The sequence below is a fragment of the Pteropus alecto genome, unplaced genomic scaffold (assembly GCF_000325575.1).
Source record: "Pteropus alecto unplaced genomic scaffold, ASM32557v1 scaffold16, whole genome shotgun sequence".
NCBI lineage: Eukaryota > Metazoa > Chordata > Mammalia > Chiroptera > Pteropodidae > Pteropus > Pteropus alecto.
Window position 1 is genome coordinate 7,876,748 of NW_006438867.1, and position 16,921 is coordinate 7,893,668.

Below are 16,921 nucleotides of genomic sequence, written 5' to 3' on the forward strand. Positions count from 1 at the left end.
CTGTGGCGGGGTTGAGTGGGCAAGGCACGGTGGGGGCCACCGTTCTTTCTGATGGACACAGTTTACTGCAGGTGTGTCATCCGCGTGTGCCTCACACAGGGCGCCATGCGATTCTGTCCCCCTCCCCCATCCGATTCACTCCCTGTGGGGCGACGTGGCTTTTCTTGGTGAAGTGAGAAGGCTCGGGGGAGGCTTGGCCCAGGTCGTGCTGTGATCCACTTTACGGTTTGGAAGAGGTCCTGGCTGCTCAGGGGGCCTGGGCAGTGGAAGCAGACCCGCCGGCTGGTCCACACCGCTGGTGGGAGGCAGGCGGCGGAGGCTGAGCTGTCGCACTCCTGGTCGTGGACTGCTTGACAGAGAGGCTGCCCTGTGCACCCCACTGGTTGTAAGAAATGACCTGCAGTCTGGTTTTTAACCTTGATGGGTGGTTGCCTGTTTTCAGTCTTTTGAGTGTAATTAAATGGTCACATACAGAACAAAATCCCAGTGATTTAGAACTGTCAAACCTCCAGGTGTGTTCCAGCTTTCTGGCTTGATGGGAACATGCACCACCTCCTTCCCCGCCCCCCTGCCTTTTACTGGGGACCTGCGTGGGGGTGCCCGGTCTAGCTGGGCCACAGGAGTGGTGACCCCCTTCAGCCTGTTGACATGGTCTATGACATGCTGACTGCCCCCATCAGAACTGCATCGCCTTCCTGCAGTCTTGGTCGCCCTTGTGAAATGGTGCCCTACCGCGTGTGCGTGGAGTCTGAGCAGGCACTTCTTTCAAGGTCACACTGGACCTGCCAACAGAGTCAGAGTGAGACTTCTGTGTGCCACACGGTGTGTCAGCTGAGTGTAAGCGACGCAGAGTCACTGGGAATGTTTTCGTGAGCTCCGAGGGAAGGTGCGTGTGGTTTGGGGAGGGCTGCAGGCGGCTCAGGGGCTCACGGGCCACGCAGGTGACCCTGTCACACCTGGGGGGGCCAGTGTCCTGGGCTCTGCCGAGACGCAGCTGTGGTGTCGGAGGGGTTCAGGATGGGAGTTGTTTACACAGACTTTGTGCATGCACAGAAAGTGGGAGAAGTGAGATTTATGACTCTTCATTTTTTTATGCCATATTTTTGTGTTTTCTGTTAATCTGCTTTGTACAGTCTAACTCAAACCTAGTGGTAATTGATAATGAGAAAATTTTGTGCTTTTAAAAAAAGTGACAAGTTTTTTTTTTTTAACTCTCCCTTTTTTTTTTTTTTTAATAGAATGGTATCTTTTGACATACTTTTGAGCAGGCACACCCAAAGTAAGTTTACATACTTACTTCTAAATTATGCATATGTACCGTGGTACTGATATTACATATATTATTAAACATACGCAGAAATAGTCTTTTTTTAAAGAAATGTTGGTATCTTGTGTTCAGGACGAGGCAGTAAAGCATTTCACCACGCTAACGTACTTTCATGTAGGTGCATGTTGGGGTGCACTTCTATCAGAAGCGTGGCCCCCCAGAAGGGCTTGCTGAGCGAAGGTCCTCTTGCCTCATCAGGGACTGGGTTTAGCACCTGTTTTCCACCCTATTTTAAAGTAGATTTAAACAGACAATCAACACATAACTGTCGATTATACTTGTTTGATGTCTGATTTCTCCCCAGCCACATCATCGTGGTGTTTGCTGCACGTAAATCCACTCATTGGTTCTGCAGGATACGTTTTTCCTAGTACGCTGATTTCCATGGTATCTTCAAAGTGACAGTTGGTGCTGTTTTTAAGTGGTTTTAAGTATTTGTGAAAAATAAACTGTTGAGTATCATTTGATAATCGTTTTCCAGTGTCTGTTATATATGAGCTAGGTTGATACATAACTGGTGGGATTCTTTGATGTGGCAAGAATTTCCTTGAGATATTGAACTTTAAAAGAATGTAGTGGAGGTTGTACAGATAATTTCATAAAAATTATATTTTTGTGAACTAAAAAAGTAATTTATTGTCCTTGTAGTCCAAGTCGTTTTTAAAAACCTAACCCTGATTATGCAGTGATCAGTGAGAGGGTTTCTTTGACTTTTGTGTTGAGGGTGCTCGAGAAATCTTAGGTGTTCACAAGAGGATGATGTTGTTCTATTTTCAGTTGAAACGATTTTGTAGGAATTGGGGGGCAAAATGAAGTTTGAAAATTTTCGATGGGATCTTTCACTCCCAAGCTGCTGTTTACTTCGTCACAATTGCTTTGCAGATGTGGCTTTTGGAGACACCTTTGGGCCCTTGGGACTCAGTCAACACTAACTGTTCTTAGACAATGTGAATTATATTTGATAAAGTCATCAGTTTATTAGAGTCCATATGAGTCTTCGCTGAACTTACATTTCTTTGATACAGTCAATATTACTTACGCTCTTTGGAGAAAAATATGGTACATATACCAATAAATTATTTTCGTGAAAGAAATCTAGTTGCCTTCAATAAGCTGAGAAAAAAAATGTGCCTTGCGGCTAAAGAAAATGTTGCAATCTTTATTTTTTCTCCCGTAGTTTGTAATTTCAGGGTTATTTCATATTTATAAATGATGAGTCTTACCTGTTTACTTGACACGACCTTATTTTATGTACTATTTCTTAATTTTGAGTTGCTGCGTGAACCTTTTTCTGATTCGTTAATTTAAAACTTAAAATCCTGCTTTCTAAAACTTTGGACCAGCCTGCCACTTCTTCCAAAGTTATGAGTTTTGTCTGATGTGACCTGCTTCCTCACGCTTCAGACACGATGTGCGCTCTCCCAGCCAGCCCGTCTAGGACAGGGGCAGCCACTGTTTTGGTCCCTGTGGATTCTTTCCGAGTTGTGACCATCCTGTAAATGGACTCTCGCCTCTGGCCTCTCTCAGGCATCAGGGTTTGTACCTGGCCACTGCATGGATGTGCTGCATTTTGTTCGTCCAGCCCCCTATGGCCACACTCCTGGAGCGATTTCCATTTTGGGGTTACAATGAATAAAGCTATGGTGAGCGTTCTTGTACACATCATCTGTACACTTCGTTTTTCTTGGGGGGAAATCTAGGAATTGCTGAGTGTAGAAACTGTCGAACAGTTTCCTGGAGTGCGTGTCCTGCCTCATCCTCCCATAGGCAGTGTGGTGGGCTCTGGTCCTCCACCTTTTGCAGCTGCCCAGTACCGTCGGCCATGCCAGACGTAGCGCCAGGGTGGGCGTGCAAGGTACGTTTGTGGTGTCAGTGTGCTTTTTCCCTGGTGGCTTCTCATGTTGCGTGCCTTAGACTCCTCTTCACCCTTCAGATACCTTTTATGAGATGCTTTTGCCTGTCTCTACTTACCATACCCTCACAGCTGTTTATAACTAGGTTGTGTGGTTTCATTGCTATCCGATGGAAAACTTGTGTATAACCTGTGATGTAAAAATACCCACATCGGTAGCTCTATTAGAATTCTGAAAAGCCAGCTGTCGTTGGGAATCCAGAATTGAATGTTCCTATTATGGATTTTGCTTTTTACAGAATGACAGCTGAAATGTGGAAGTTATTCATTGTATCATTGAATTTTTATTAATTTGCATGGAAGGTGCACTGATTTGATTGAAAACCAAAGCCTTAGTTTGCTATTTTCATTTTATTGCAAATTTTCAATGCAAGAGTCATGTGCAAGTTAAATGTGGAGACATTTTTTGACTTTCTCATTTCCAATTAAACATTTAAGTTATATTGAAATCATATTCATCATTTGTTCACTAGTTGAAATTGTGTTACTGGTGAAGCAGAATGAGCTTGTAGGTTAGTACTGTCAAGTGTTTTACAGTCACTACTTTCATGGGCGTTTTTTCAAGTTTCCTTGGGAATTGGTTTTTGAATTTTGAGCCTTAATCTTTTTGATGTGATTATTTTATTCAAACACTGTTTTCTTGCACTCAAAAGATCCAGTCAGTTAATACTGGAATGGGTGGCTTCAGTGTGTACGGGCAGCTTGCCCGCTGTGAATCGCCCGTATCAATGGCATGTCACTGTACTCACGTCTGTCTCGGAGGCAGAGGGTCAGAGTCCGCTGTGAGCGGTGCCTGGCAGGTCTGGTGGTCGCGCCGTAAGACGTGGAGTCCGCATCAGAGCGACCTGCCTTGTAGGGTGATGTCTGGCAAGGTATTTTCAACACCAGCTGTTATTAAAATCCTGCTTTGCTGGTTTTTACAGTCATACATTGTAATTTGAACAGCTTCGAGAGTGCTGCTCAGCCTCTGTGCTTGTTGAGTTATGTTATCTATGTTTGAAACATTCCTTTCTTGGAAAGTATTCCTATTTATGTAATTTACGTATCACGTAGTATGAACGGTAAGTGACATTGACGTAGTGGCCTGGTGTGCTCAGTGGAGAGGATGCCGTCCCCAGCTCCAAGGCGGAGGGAGGGTGTCAGGGGCATCGTCACCCGATTGACTACTGAGAATGAGCCAGCACATCACCCATGTTTTATTCTTAGAGGGACGCGTGGGTGGCATTGGCTCTTCACACTGTGAGAAACCTTAGGCTATGGTTAGAGAAGCCTTTTCATTCTTAACAAGTCAGGTGTTTTGGAGCGGGAGATAAAACCCAGCGTTAACTGGCAGTTGCTTCTTCCTGTCCCAGTTTTATCCTAAAATAAATTGAAAACATTACTTTTGTCCAACTTGGAGTCGTATAGTCCTTTCACAGTTATGCTTTAAGATTTCAGTTACGGGAAACCTTTTAATGCAATTATTGTTTTCATATTTGGCAGTGTCACTTTGATGGCGATAGGTATTCTTCAGGATCAGAAATAGTAAAGTCCTTCTGTCTTTGTACATGAGCACTCTAGGCCGCCATGGAGTACGAGCTCCACGGAAGGGCGTGCGTGTGCGGTGGCTCACTGTGGTTGCCTTATCACTGCTGACTATATGCCCGGTCTCAGAACTCTAGTCTTTGGATATTGGACTCAAGTATAAGGATGAGCCACCTTTTTAAATAAGACTAACTAGAACTTGGCTAACTTTTAGAGGTTACGTTTTTAGGACTCAGTATGTGTTTAATGCTTTGTAAATTGCATGTTCACTTTTTTGAAATTAAAATGTTTCATAGTCCTGGTATCATTGTAGCATTAAGAAGTAATCCATTTCAGTTTGGTTATGGTTCATTTATTCTCGTCAGCCTTAACTTGACTGAAGGTGATGCGTACAGAGCAATCAATTTATAAGGCCAGTCCCAGAATGCTATTGGCGTTAGGAGCAGGCACCCAGAAAGTATCAGGTGCTAGCCACAGGCGCAAATATGTAAACAATGTTTTTTTTGTTACAACATGCCTTATTTGAAAAAATATTTTAAGGTTTTATACCTGGGACGATGGGTCCTGCTGGATAATCGAGATGTATTGTAGGAACCTACATACCCCTTAAATTGCATGCAGTTTTGCCTGTGTCTTTTGTGGAGGGAGGCGGGGGGGAAGGCGGTTCATACTTCAGCCAATTCTCAAGTGAATTTGAGACTCATGTACTTTGAAAACAGTGCTAATCTAGAGAATCATTTCTAGTATTTTGGGTCATGTACCCCTAACAAATTCAGCACAGATCTCTTATTTCTGAATTGTAATTGTGTGCTGTGCTAGTATTCCAGGTATACTGGTTAGAAGACACATTTTATAAGGATGAGGTAACAAATATAAGCCTGTACCTTAGTGAAAACTCTAGGCGCACGCTGGCTTGGAAGAGCGCTGGCCCAGGGTGTTAGTTGAGAGGTAGGACAGTCTGTTCTGTGGAGCACATGCTGTGTGCCCTGCCTCGGTATGAGCAGAATAAAATCTTGTAGACGCAGGAGGAATCAGGATTCTGTGCAGGGCTTTTGATTTTAAGGTTCCAAGCTTTTCAAGAGGACCTACCTATGGAAATATGAGGGCTTACAAAATAGACCCAATATTTTAAAATCATTAGCAGACTTGAAGATTTTGTGTTTAGGATTTAACTGTTTAATGCCAAAACATAAGATCGAGTATATTTTAAGTTGGTTGAAGTTCTTTGAGGACGTGAAGGGGAACCTCACAGAACGAAGTCCTCAAACGAGAAGGTTAAGCAGCACTGATGCTTCTAAGAGCTTTAAGAACTGAGTTACAGCAGCTTTTAAGATGGATGATTGAAACTGTCTTTCTGAAGGCTGAATACGATTTTGTTGTATTCTAGGAGGATAAAAGAACACGTGGATGAGCTGCCTGTAGTTCGCCCTCCATCACAGATCAGCACAAGGACAGGGCATGCTGGCGTCCTGGCGTCTTTGAGGTAGGTCGGGGTCTGTTGCGACGGCTCGTCCCTTCCTTCTGGTGTCTTCGTTCGTTTTTCTGGATGCCGATGGTTGACGACGTGAACATTTGTGTTGGTGCTTGTGCTTTGAGTCGGTGGAATGCCAGCAAATAGTTTGTGGTGGAAAGTGAAACCTCTGCTTATCGGCCGGCCGTCTTTGGGGACCCCTAGGGTTACCGCCCTGTCCTCTGAGCCAGGGCGGAGGGGTTTTTAGCTGCACTTCGCTGTCGTCTTTCCTCGCGGGTAGTCATGTCTGTCTATATGTGTCTTTAGGAAAAACTGGGCTGGGACTGAAAATGACACATTCAGTGTGTTCACTACAGGAAACAAGTTCCCTCTTGGTGTTTAGTGATCCAAAGCCTAAAATGATAGTCTCGTGCCCTTCCGGAGAGCGTGTCGTCTTAAAGGGGTGTAGTGTCAGAGGCTCCGCCCCACACAAGGGCCAGAAGCTGCTTCTCCCCTTTGCAGAGGGTCACAGGTTTTCTGTTATTTTGTTAGGTTAGACATAAAACTTGGGAACACTCACACGTTCTGATCTGTCAGAATTCCAATGATGTATTGCCATCCTGATAGATCCACAAAGTGTTACCTTGTGCAGCCCTTACGTGGCAGTCAGCACTCCATTCTTTTCTGGTTGCTCAAACTGTGACCTGGGGACAGGGCGTCTGCCTCGCGAGCTCCTTGGCAGTGTGGCGTGTCAGGATGACACATCCCTAGGCCGACTGCATTTCCCCAGGACCCAGGGGCTAGTGGGCACAGCAGCAGGCCCCAATGTGGGCACAACTTGCCTTTCAGAGTCGAACCTTAACGTGGCACCTCATGCTGCACAAAAACAGGACAGCTACTCTGGGTGCTGTTATCCAGCCATAGAGAATTACGCTGGGCAGTGGCTCTCAGAGCTGGTCCCTAGGATCACTGTCACTTGGGAGCGTAGGAACATACATTCTCAGGCCCACCTGCTCAACGAAGCAAACTAGGGATGGGACCCACCCAGCAGCTATTCTGAAAGCCCCCCTGTGGTCTGCTTTCCTCTGGAGGACCACTGACTATGGCTGACAGCACTTGTCAGCCTGGAGAGGGGATTTTGTCACTGGGGCTGTAGGATTTTGAAGTTAAATTTGGTGAAAAACGAGTGAATGCTGGTAAAGTAACTTGCTTCGTCAATGAAAAACTGGTTCATTCCAGGAAGACACTAAATTTTATTAAATTAGTAAAATACCAAATACGCATTTAATTCCCGCAGAGGGAAGTGACGTGGCAGTCTCCTCCTTCAGGAATGTTATTAAAAACACCATCTTCAGGCTGTCCTTTGAAGCGGTGCTTCTCGCACCCGTGGGAGCCCAGCCTGCAGGTGGCCCCTCAGCCATGTGCTCACAGGGACTGTGTCCAGACAAGCTCATGCAGTACGGCTTACAGAGCCAGCAGGTGCCAAAGGACACTGCACAGGTCAAATACACTAATGCACTTCATGAATGTTTGACTGCAGCACAGCAGATTATTTATAATGAAATGTTTGTGACGACACAGAACAAGCCAGATTAAACACACCTTCATTTGTGAGTTTATTAACTGCTCATTGTTTACATAGAGAGTAATGCTTGACATTTAAAAATCAGACCTCATGGACAAATTTTCTATGGTTAAAATGATAATATGTAATAGTGCAAACTTTACATAAAATCCAGAGTTTTTGTTTTAAAAATGCACATCTCCCCGGCACGGTCTTGCTGGTCAGTGTGTGAAGTGTCACGGTGGCAGCCTAGCAACTGACAGGCGCCCTCTCCGTGACACACTAGAGGGGTTTTTACTGCCCCATATAACCTGGAATTTTGGGTCAGTCCCAAGGAAAGCAAATAATGAGTGGTAAGACAGAAGTACTATGTTGTCGAGTGACAGATGGCAGTTAGATCCCACCTGGCGGCCTCTGGGAGCTGAGGGTGACAGGCAGACCTGCATGTGATGCCCCTCACACCAACCATGGTGTCTCTGGGCCCAGCTTCCTGGTTGGTAAGGCTCCGGTGTCCTGGAGGGAGGAGCTGGACCCGAGGACATTGGGGTTGGTGTGAGGGGCATCACCTGCAGATCAACACAGGACGGAGGAAGTGGAGTGGCCTCCATCAGCCGTCCCTGGAACTCAGCAGATTTTAAAGTAATCTTTAGAGTTTATACAGTCTTATGTGATGAAACAGTATGAAAAGTCTCGAAATTTTCACCACTCTTGGCGGTTCCGGTGCGTACGTCCTGCTTCCCCTGCTCTTTGCTCACCAGCCTGCACGGTTCCATTTCTCCCAGCCTTTGCTCAAGGACTGTGCTCTCACAGAAAACGCATTCTGTAGGTCGCTCACTGTTGGCATTCTGGATGCGCCCTTGCCAGCTCTGGGAGTCCCTGTAACTGCAGTTCTAACAGCAGCCTCCTGACCTTCCACCGAACCAATCCTGCACGTTCTGAATCTGAGAAAGCCGATGGGTGTGACTGGAGAGAAGAGTGTCTGAATTGGGATAATTTCCTGTTCCTGGACTGACCGCCTGCCATGTCATGGCAGTGGCACATTTAGTGAGCGTGGCGGGCCTGGCTCTGGACCATGTGCTGCAGGTAAAGCACGTGTGCCACGCCGTCTGCGAGCACTCCGGGCGGACCAGATCTGAACAGTGGGCAGCGAGCTGCACCCATGCTCTGCCCACTTACCTGTCCTTTCGTCAGCAGACACTGGAAGTAATGGCTGAGCAGTGAGTTTTCTTTGAGGCAAGATCAATTTGAAGTAAAAAGCTGTGCACTAATTGCTTTTCAGGGAGTTTGGCCAGAGTGATGCATCCCCTCTGTGATGACGCCAAGTCACGAGATGGCCCGTGGCTGCGATGAGCAGCTCAGACACGTGTCCTGTGCCGCGCCCGTCTGCAGCACTGTGCACACCTGCACACATTAATAAGGTAGCTGCTGGGGACCGCTTGTTTGCCAGAGAAGCCATCGCCCGCCCACACGTGGTGCAGGTAAGGAACCGGAACTGCAGCAGTGCTTCTCACCTGCTGCACAGAAGCGAGCGCTCGTTTGGAGCAAAACTGTGTTAAGTTGCATGCATCTGCACTGTAGTCCTAGGAGACACAGGACTTACCAGTACACCCAGCACAAAGTGGGCAGAAGCCGACACAGGGCCGTGTTGGCCCAAGCTATCGCGCGCTCTCATGTTGCCGGGCCCTGGCTCAGTTGAAACGACTTACCCCACTCCCTGTTAATCACACTTCAGCTGTTGAAGGTGTAGCCCTTGCGGACTTGCTACAGCTGCGTGGTGTCTCAGGTTTCTGACCCGAGATGGCCGTGCCTCCTTGGTAAGCAGCATGTCCTCGTTACTCAATGTCCTTGTAACCTTATCTTAGGCAGGATTTTGAGATAACAGAAATTTTCTTTAAAAACCCGCTTTCCTTATATGTATTGAACGAGGCACTCCTGCTCCTGGTCTCTGCACCGTTGCTAACTCAAGTCAGCAGATACCACACGGCATCAAAGCTGAGTAGCCAAAGCACGGCACCCTCGGTACCCACCGTTTTAAAACAAAGAAAGTAGATCAACATTGTGTTGTTTTATTGAGAAAACCAGAAAGTAAAAATGGCAACACAATGTGTGCGAGTCCAATGTGACATTCTGAAAAATAATTCACAATTTTAAATGGAGTCAGAGTTAGACCTGTGGAGAATCAGTGGTGGCAGTAACTCGTCACCCGAGGCAGTGGCAAAGCTGGCTGGCCTTGCCAGTGCTCAAAGGAAGGGTACAGGATAGCTGTAAGCAAGGTTAAACGTCCTTTTATACCTCACGATGTCCTGGTTGACATTTTTTGCTTTTATCTCTTCAAAAAAAGGATAACTGGAAAAATACCAAGTTGTCGCCTCCAGCTCGAGACATGAGCAACTGCACGTTAGCAGCAGATGAGGCTGCAAAGGCAGCAGATTCACGCTTTGCTTAATGCGTGGAGCAACACAAATTCACCAGGACAGTAGAAACTTAGTTAAAAAAAGGAGACAGTCCTCATAGGTACAATTCCACATTGTGGAAACAGAAATATGCAGCCTGGACACAACACCAAGACTTCAGAATGCTAGCACAAATACTTACATTTATATTTTATGACATTAGAACACCGTGTCCCATCTTAAGAGACTGTGACAAGTGACAGGCCTTAAACTGCACGAGATTTACAGACTTTAAATGTAGGCGTGAGTGTTGGCTGTGCCAGAGTCCTCAGCTGCTTTAGGGACAGTATTTGAAGTGTGAAGGTCAGTCCGTCCCTTCAGTCCACCCCAGGCCTTGGCTTGGTCACTGCAGCTGCACTCTGTACGCACCGATTAACAGCTTCACCTGGAGGAATGAATGCACACACGGGTCAGCAGGAGTGGCACCCATGCCCAGAGCCGTCTCCCTACTGCGATGTCCTGATGGGGTATCAGGTTAGGTGGCTGGAATGGTCACCTGCTTGAATAAATTCAAGTGCTTATAATTTGATTTTTACTTAGAGAATTGTACTACCACACAGATAGTCCCGTCTAGTCCAGCTTCATTTCACAGAGAGGTTGGTGACCAGCCAAGGGACATACGATGGTGATGAAATACCAAAGCCCAGGCCACACAGCAGCTCAGACTGCTAGACGCCCCCCGTCCCTGCACCGACACACCCTGAATGTCAAGCATGTATCTCACTCAGACAGGTGCACCCAGCAGTTTGGGGACAGCAGGAGGGAAAGTGTTTCACCTTAGCGGAGGGTGCTTCTGTCAGCCTTATGAAGAGCTTGTTGAGGCCTGCCACAGGGCTGAAGGAGTAAACAAAATGACTATCCTAGGGAAAAAGAAAAAAAAAAAGCATTTCTTCCAATTTGTACACCTACGGTATAACCTTAAGACTCTGGTGATGATGACAGATACAAGTTTTATAATTGAATTCATACAAGGCAATAAAGGATACAAATAACAAAACAATGTCCAGATAAATCTTTAGGATTAGAATGGACCCAGCCATACACAGCACGAGTGTTGATCTTCGTAACTAAATGTTTCTTAATTCAGCCTAAGAATTTTGAATGTGGCAAAGGGATCATGCATAAAGATTCTTCAAGGGCATTTAGTAGTTACATATGTATTTAAAAATGTAATCAAAATAATAGCATAATGATTACCTAAAAGTAAGCATTTAAAGTAAGCTACATAAAACCAGTGCTTGTCCAGTGGTGGTGTTTAGGTATAAACAGAAATGTTCAAAACAAATCGAAGGAAACATATACGTATGATGGTGAGAAAAGGCATATTTTAGATTTTCAACGAAAATTTAGGATAATTTTACTTTCTGATTATCAGTATTGTCTCATTTCTAGCAACTAGTTTAATGAATTATAATTAACACACTTTCATTAAAACGGCAATTTAAGTCTTAAATGTACTTTTTCTTACCAGAAAAATAGGAAGTTGAAATTTGTCATTTAAAACTACAGCTTGCACACTGCAGGGTCCACAGAGCCGAGCAATCACGTCCTTACCCAGAAAGTTTGCGTGGAAGATAAACAGCAGGATGCCAGAGCCTGGGCAAGGAAGATGTAAACAGGGATTTTAACGCCCGCTGGGCACAGCCACCTCCCCACCCACTCACACCACACCCTCAAGCACCTTCTAGCTTCCAAATTTAACTAGCATTTTTCAAACTGCAGCCCTTTTAATTTTTTGTTCAAATAGTCACTACCAATAGCTCAAGGAACAGACTTAAAAATATACTTTCCTACATTAAAGCTAAATTTTAAAAAATCTTATTTTGGGGAAAAAAAGGATGAGATTTAGAGCTTTCTCTGAATATTCAAAATATTGTGCAACCTTCGTTTTATTTTTGAAGCTGTATTTTAAATACAAAAATAAATATTGATCCAGGCCAGTTGTAATAAACATGAGGAGACTTCACAGACGACCCAAAGAACCATTTATTCTTTTTGGTTCTGGTCCCAGAGGAAAGGAGGTCAGGGACTCCCCTGAGCAGTGACGACATGTTGCCACTCTTCAAATACATAGTGTGAGAAGCTGTGTCTTCTTGCATACATTCTTAAAATGGGTGGGAGGGTTTTGAAAGTGTAAACTTCATACTTGGAGGCAGAGGTGGTGTCACCTGCACCCCACATCCTAGAGAAGGCAGCCGCGGTCGTGACACCTCCATCTCCTGAACTTTGTTATGGGGCAAGACGTGCATAAGAGGTGAAGCTATGAGCAGTAATAAAGTTGAGGAAAAACATTTGATTCTGGGCTCAGAATCTTAACAGTAAATTTTAATAAAATTTAGTTTTAATTCTCGAGACCCAACTTCCTTAAACAAGCGCTGACCCTAGGCTCTGTGAACCCTGACAGTCGCTGGGGAGGCTGGGTCTCAGCTGACTCTGCCAGAGCAGCTGTCCTTTTACGTGAGAATCGTGCATAACGGAAAGAGTTCTGTCACTTAATAGTTCTAGTGTTGCATTTCAAACCGAGAGAAAACAGGCTCACCTTCTGGTATGTTCTGCGGAGGTTTGTAATTGAAATCCGTTGAAAAATCTGGCCCCTCACAGAGACGGTGACAGGCTATGGGGAAGACCGGCTCCAGCAGAGCGAGGCGTGCTTCGAAGTAGTCCTTGATAGTCTCCTCTGCGACTCGGGACAGCCTGTGTGGGAGGGGAAGCAGGCAGGCAAACTCAGCAAGGTCTAGTTCCCCGGGGACAGTCTCATTCTGGAGGTTAAGCCCCAGGACCCTTGAGGCCCCAGGACTCTTAATTTAGTCAGTTAAGCAAAATCCAGCATCTTAGCGGGCCCTTCGTCTCGTGCACATGGGAAGGCTGGTCACCTGCCGCCTGTTTGTGACTTACCCCCATGGACAGGCGGGGACGGGTAGGCTTCCTGGGACCATTGCAGCCACAGATGCCCACAGGAATTACTGGGGGCTGAGCGGGCACATGGCCCCTTCTTGTCTACTAAATGTATTTTCCTTTCTGCCTAGACCATAGATTGTATACTTGGAACTGAAGGAGCCACTGTGCAGTCATTGCAAATGAGGGAGAGGGGACAGTGGCCATTGTTGACTCTGCTGCGGTGACAAAGCACACCTCCTGCCAGATGTGGTGACCAGCTACTGAATTACATGTATGAACTTTCAAGAAAAGAATGAATGTGATTGGACAAACTGAGGCATCCAGATGGAGAGGAAGGACTGACACTCGGCACTAAATGGGAAGCAGCTGTCAGGCCATGAGAAGCCACAGAGGAAACTCAGATGCCATCAGTAAGTGATGGAAGCCAAGCCAGTCTGAGAAGGTGACACTATGATTGCAGCTCTACCACATCTATGGAGACGATAAAAGCATTCGTGTCAGCCGGGGTTGGGGAGAGGGAGGGGTGACTACAAGGAGCAGGGTCTTCAGGGCAGTGACACTGTCCTCTCAGGTAAGGAAAGTCTGTGACATAAGCTAGGGACCACAGGTGCTGCTGTCCACACAGGTTCATTAACTGCCCCAGCCCCACTGGCAGGGTGCTGACAGTGGGGGTTGGCTATGCCTGCCTGGGGCAGGAGGGGCATGGAAAAGAAAATCTGCTTTCTGCTCCATGTCACCGAACCTGAAAGTGCTCAAAAATTATCTCTATTACAGAATAAAATTTAAAGCGTTCTAAGAAACTGTTTTTGAGCCACAGTGGGAGCATGACTAAAATCTACACTGTCCTGCTGAGACCTCCTCCTCCTCCTCCGGTCTGGAAGTTCCTGGGACTCGGCAGCTCGCAGGAAAGTCACTCACATGCCACTTGAATTTGTAGCCTGAGAATGGAAGCCCATCAGGACCGCTTCCTCAGCGGGCATGGGCAGGCCGCCGCGATGTAACGTGGCGGGCCCCAGGCACGGGCCACTTACGTGTCCAGGTGGCTCTTGAGCAGGTCGTACACCAGCACATTGTCACTCTGCTTGGCGAAGTGCATGGCACTGTTCCGGTGCTTGGACAGGATATTGCAGTCAGCGCCACGTTCGATCACCAGGCGCACAATGTCCGAGTTCCCTCTCTTACAGGCCTACGTCCAAGAACAGCCATTGAGATGCGGTGACTGCCAGGCCGCGTCCCTCCCTTCCTCCACACCTGGGCCCCACGTGAGGGGTAGAGGCAGCTGGGGAACGGACCCGGGGTGGGTCTCCCAAGTGTCAGAAAGCGTCGACACAAATGGGAGGGGACAGCACAGACTACACGCAATTCCTTCCTGTCTCTCCAGGAGACACTTGTGCCCCCAGGGGAAAGGACTGCGGGCCTTAGCGCTGCTGCTCCACCTCTACCCGTGTCCTCCGTCCTGGGGGCGACATCTCAGCAGAGGCGCCCAGAGGTCACATGGGGCACCCCTAAGCACCTCGTGGCATAAAATTTCAAAATCCCCAGGAGCTTCTCCAGGAGACACACGTGGGCACAGTCAGCCTAGGACAGCACTGACAGGTTCAGGGCCGTCCTGGGTATACCTGCTTAGAACACACCTGGTGGTGTCTCAGCCAGACGGACTCCCTGCCCTGACTGCCACCCTGACCATGCGCAGCACCAGACACACGTAAGGGATGCGGGGGTGGGCTCCCGGACCAACACTGTTGCGGGCCAGAGAGGACGCACTACACAGCTGCCGCTGGCTGCCCCCCACAGCGACTTCGGTGGCTCTGCTGACACTGCAGTGGGCTCCACCGCTGAGTCCAGGGAGGCGGTGGTTGGCCAAAGCTGTGCCCTCTCTGTCCCCACAGAACCTGAGCAAGAGTCTACAGCTGTCGTGGGAAAAAGTGGCGCACTGGACTCGCCCCTGCAGATGCGCTGACTGTGGAGGGCGCGCGCTCCAGCGGCACGCCACACAGCCTGCCTGCCACGCCCACGTCCAACACGGAGTGACCCAAGGCTGAGACAACGCACCCAACACCACACAGTGACGGGAGCCAGCCTGCAGCCTCCATGCCCTCCCCATCCCCACACTTGTCCACGCCACACCCACCATGAGGTGCACAACCCAGCAGTCTTTGATGTCCCTTCTGTCCCTCACTGCTCCCCGCCCTCGGCCCCCTCACCTTCATGAGCGCTGTCTCCCCGTTGCTCTGCTGGACGTTGACGAAGGCTCCTGCTTCCAAAAGGATAGCCACTGTGGTCAAGAAATTCTATTAAAGAGAAAATGCAAGTTAACTCCCCAAACTCCCGACAAGACGTTGTCACACGTCCACTCAGCCTCCCCCAGGTTGGTGCGGACAGTGATTCTACGCTGTGCACTCCCCAGGGGGGAGGCACTGGAGTCTGGGGCATGGCCACACTCAATCTGGCCAGCAGTGTCAACCTAAAGCCTAACAACCACTGGCTTCCCCGTAGGACCCTGTGCACAGCCGCCCTCCAGAAAGGTAATGTGGGGACAGTAAGTTGTTAACCAAAGGGACACTTAATTTCAATAGGAAAAGATTTTTAAAAAGGCCCAAGACTGAGAGATTGGTGTTGGTGCCTTGGTCAGAGGTGCTTTTTCAACATGATACTGCCAACTAGAAAATCACATTTGAAAACTCAATACAAACTGCTGCTGTTGGTACAACTCCCACCTATGACAAGGACAGATGAACAGGAATGTAAATTTTAAAGCTGCCCAACCTTCTCGGCTGCGTGGATGAGGGCGGTGGCCCCGTTCCTCTGCCGCCCGTTCACCCGGGCCCCCTTCCCGATCAGGAGCCTCAGCAGGTCGTCCTGTCCTCCGGCTGCGGCCAGCATCACCAGCGTCATCCCGCTTGAGTCCTTAATAGATTTTGTTGAAGAAAAAACATTAATGTTTAAGTAGAGACATTTTAGACTTTCAATGTGAAATCATTGAAGTGCACTAATTTTAAGCATTACTGACTTTTCCCACCAAAGTAGCCTAATAAAACATCAGAAACTAATAACCTTGACTTTTTTGTATGTACATGACCGGAACCTCTCACAACGTCCATGCACTGGGTCCCACAGGTACATCAGTACTTCATGTGACAACATGGATAGTGAATCCTGATGCTGCATGAATGGCAACAGCACTTGGGTATCTCAGACTTCAGGTCTGAAAGTCTCCTGTGCTCTAGGTAAAACCCATGCGTGTAGTTGGCCAACAATGTCAGGCTAGAAATGGCCACGGGAAGTCATGCAAGCCTACTGTATTTGATGGCAAGCCGAAATGAGTGCTAGGTGGAATAGGCGAACGTTGGCCCGTGTACACCTAACTGCTGGGAAGTGACAGTTTAATTGTTCTAAGGATAAAGAAAATTCTGAAGTAGGAAACGGTGCTGATACGACAAAACAGTACAGAAATCACTCTGAACAAAGTTGAAGAGAAAGGTAACTATTAGCTAAAAAATTTCCAATCACTAGTTAAACACCATATGAGGAAAGCAAGCCACTAATTAAACACTATTTGATAAAACCCAGTTCCAACAGTGTATGAGTTAATCTGGTTACGACCTGAAGGCTTGGCAGAATTTGCCGAATGAGTAATCTGAGGTAACACAAATGTAAGATTATTTCTAGCAGCAGCACTTCAGACAGACTGGAGGATCCACTGACAACCAACCCTTCCTCTCCTGTGAATGCCCCTAACTCTGGGAAGGCCCCTGCAGCGTCTGCTTCTAAGACCAAGTTTTAGGGTGAGGAA

General features: G+C 47.3%; 1 protein-coding gene across 1 annotated transcript in view; it reads right to left on the minus strand.

Annotated features, from left to right (window-relative positions):
- Nucleotides 1-7,816: 7,816 nt before the first annotated feature.
- MPHOSPH8 (M-phase phosphoprotein 8) overlaps nucleotides 7,817-16,921 on the minus strand; it is a gene marked incomplete at its 5' end in the record, with an annotated part of 30,412 nt that continues 21,307 nt past the window's right edge. Inside the window, 7 exons of the mRNA XM_015592401.2 lie at nucleotides 7,817-10,615; nucleotides 11,007-11,090; nucleotides 11,699-11,826; nucleotides 12,770-12,924; nucleotides 14,160-14,314; nucleotides 15,333-15,419; nucleotides 15,895-16,035. Coding sequence (XP_015447887.1) covers nucleotides 10,574-10,615; nucleotides 11,007-11,090; nucleotides 11,699-11,826; nucleotides 12,770-12,924; nucleotides 14,160-14,314; nucleotides 15,333-15,419; nucleotides 15,895-16,035 — 792 coding nt within the window. The remainder of the gene's footprint in view (nucleotides 10,616-11,006; nucleotides 11,091-11,698; nucleotides 11,827-12,769; nucleotides 12,925-14,159; nucleotides 14,315-15,332; nucleotides 15,420-15,894; nucleotides 16,036-16,921) is intronic.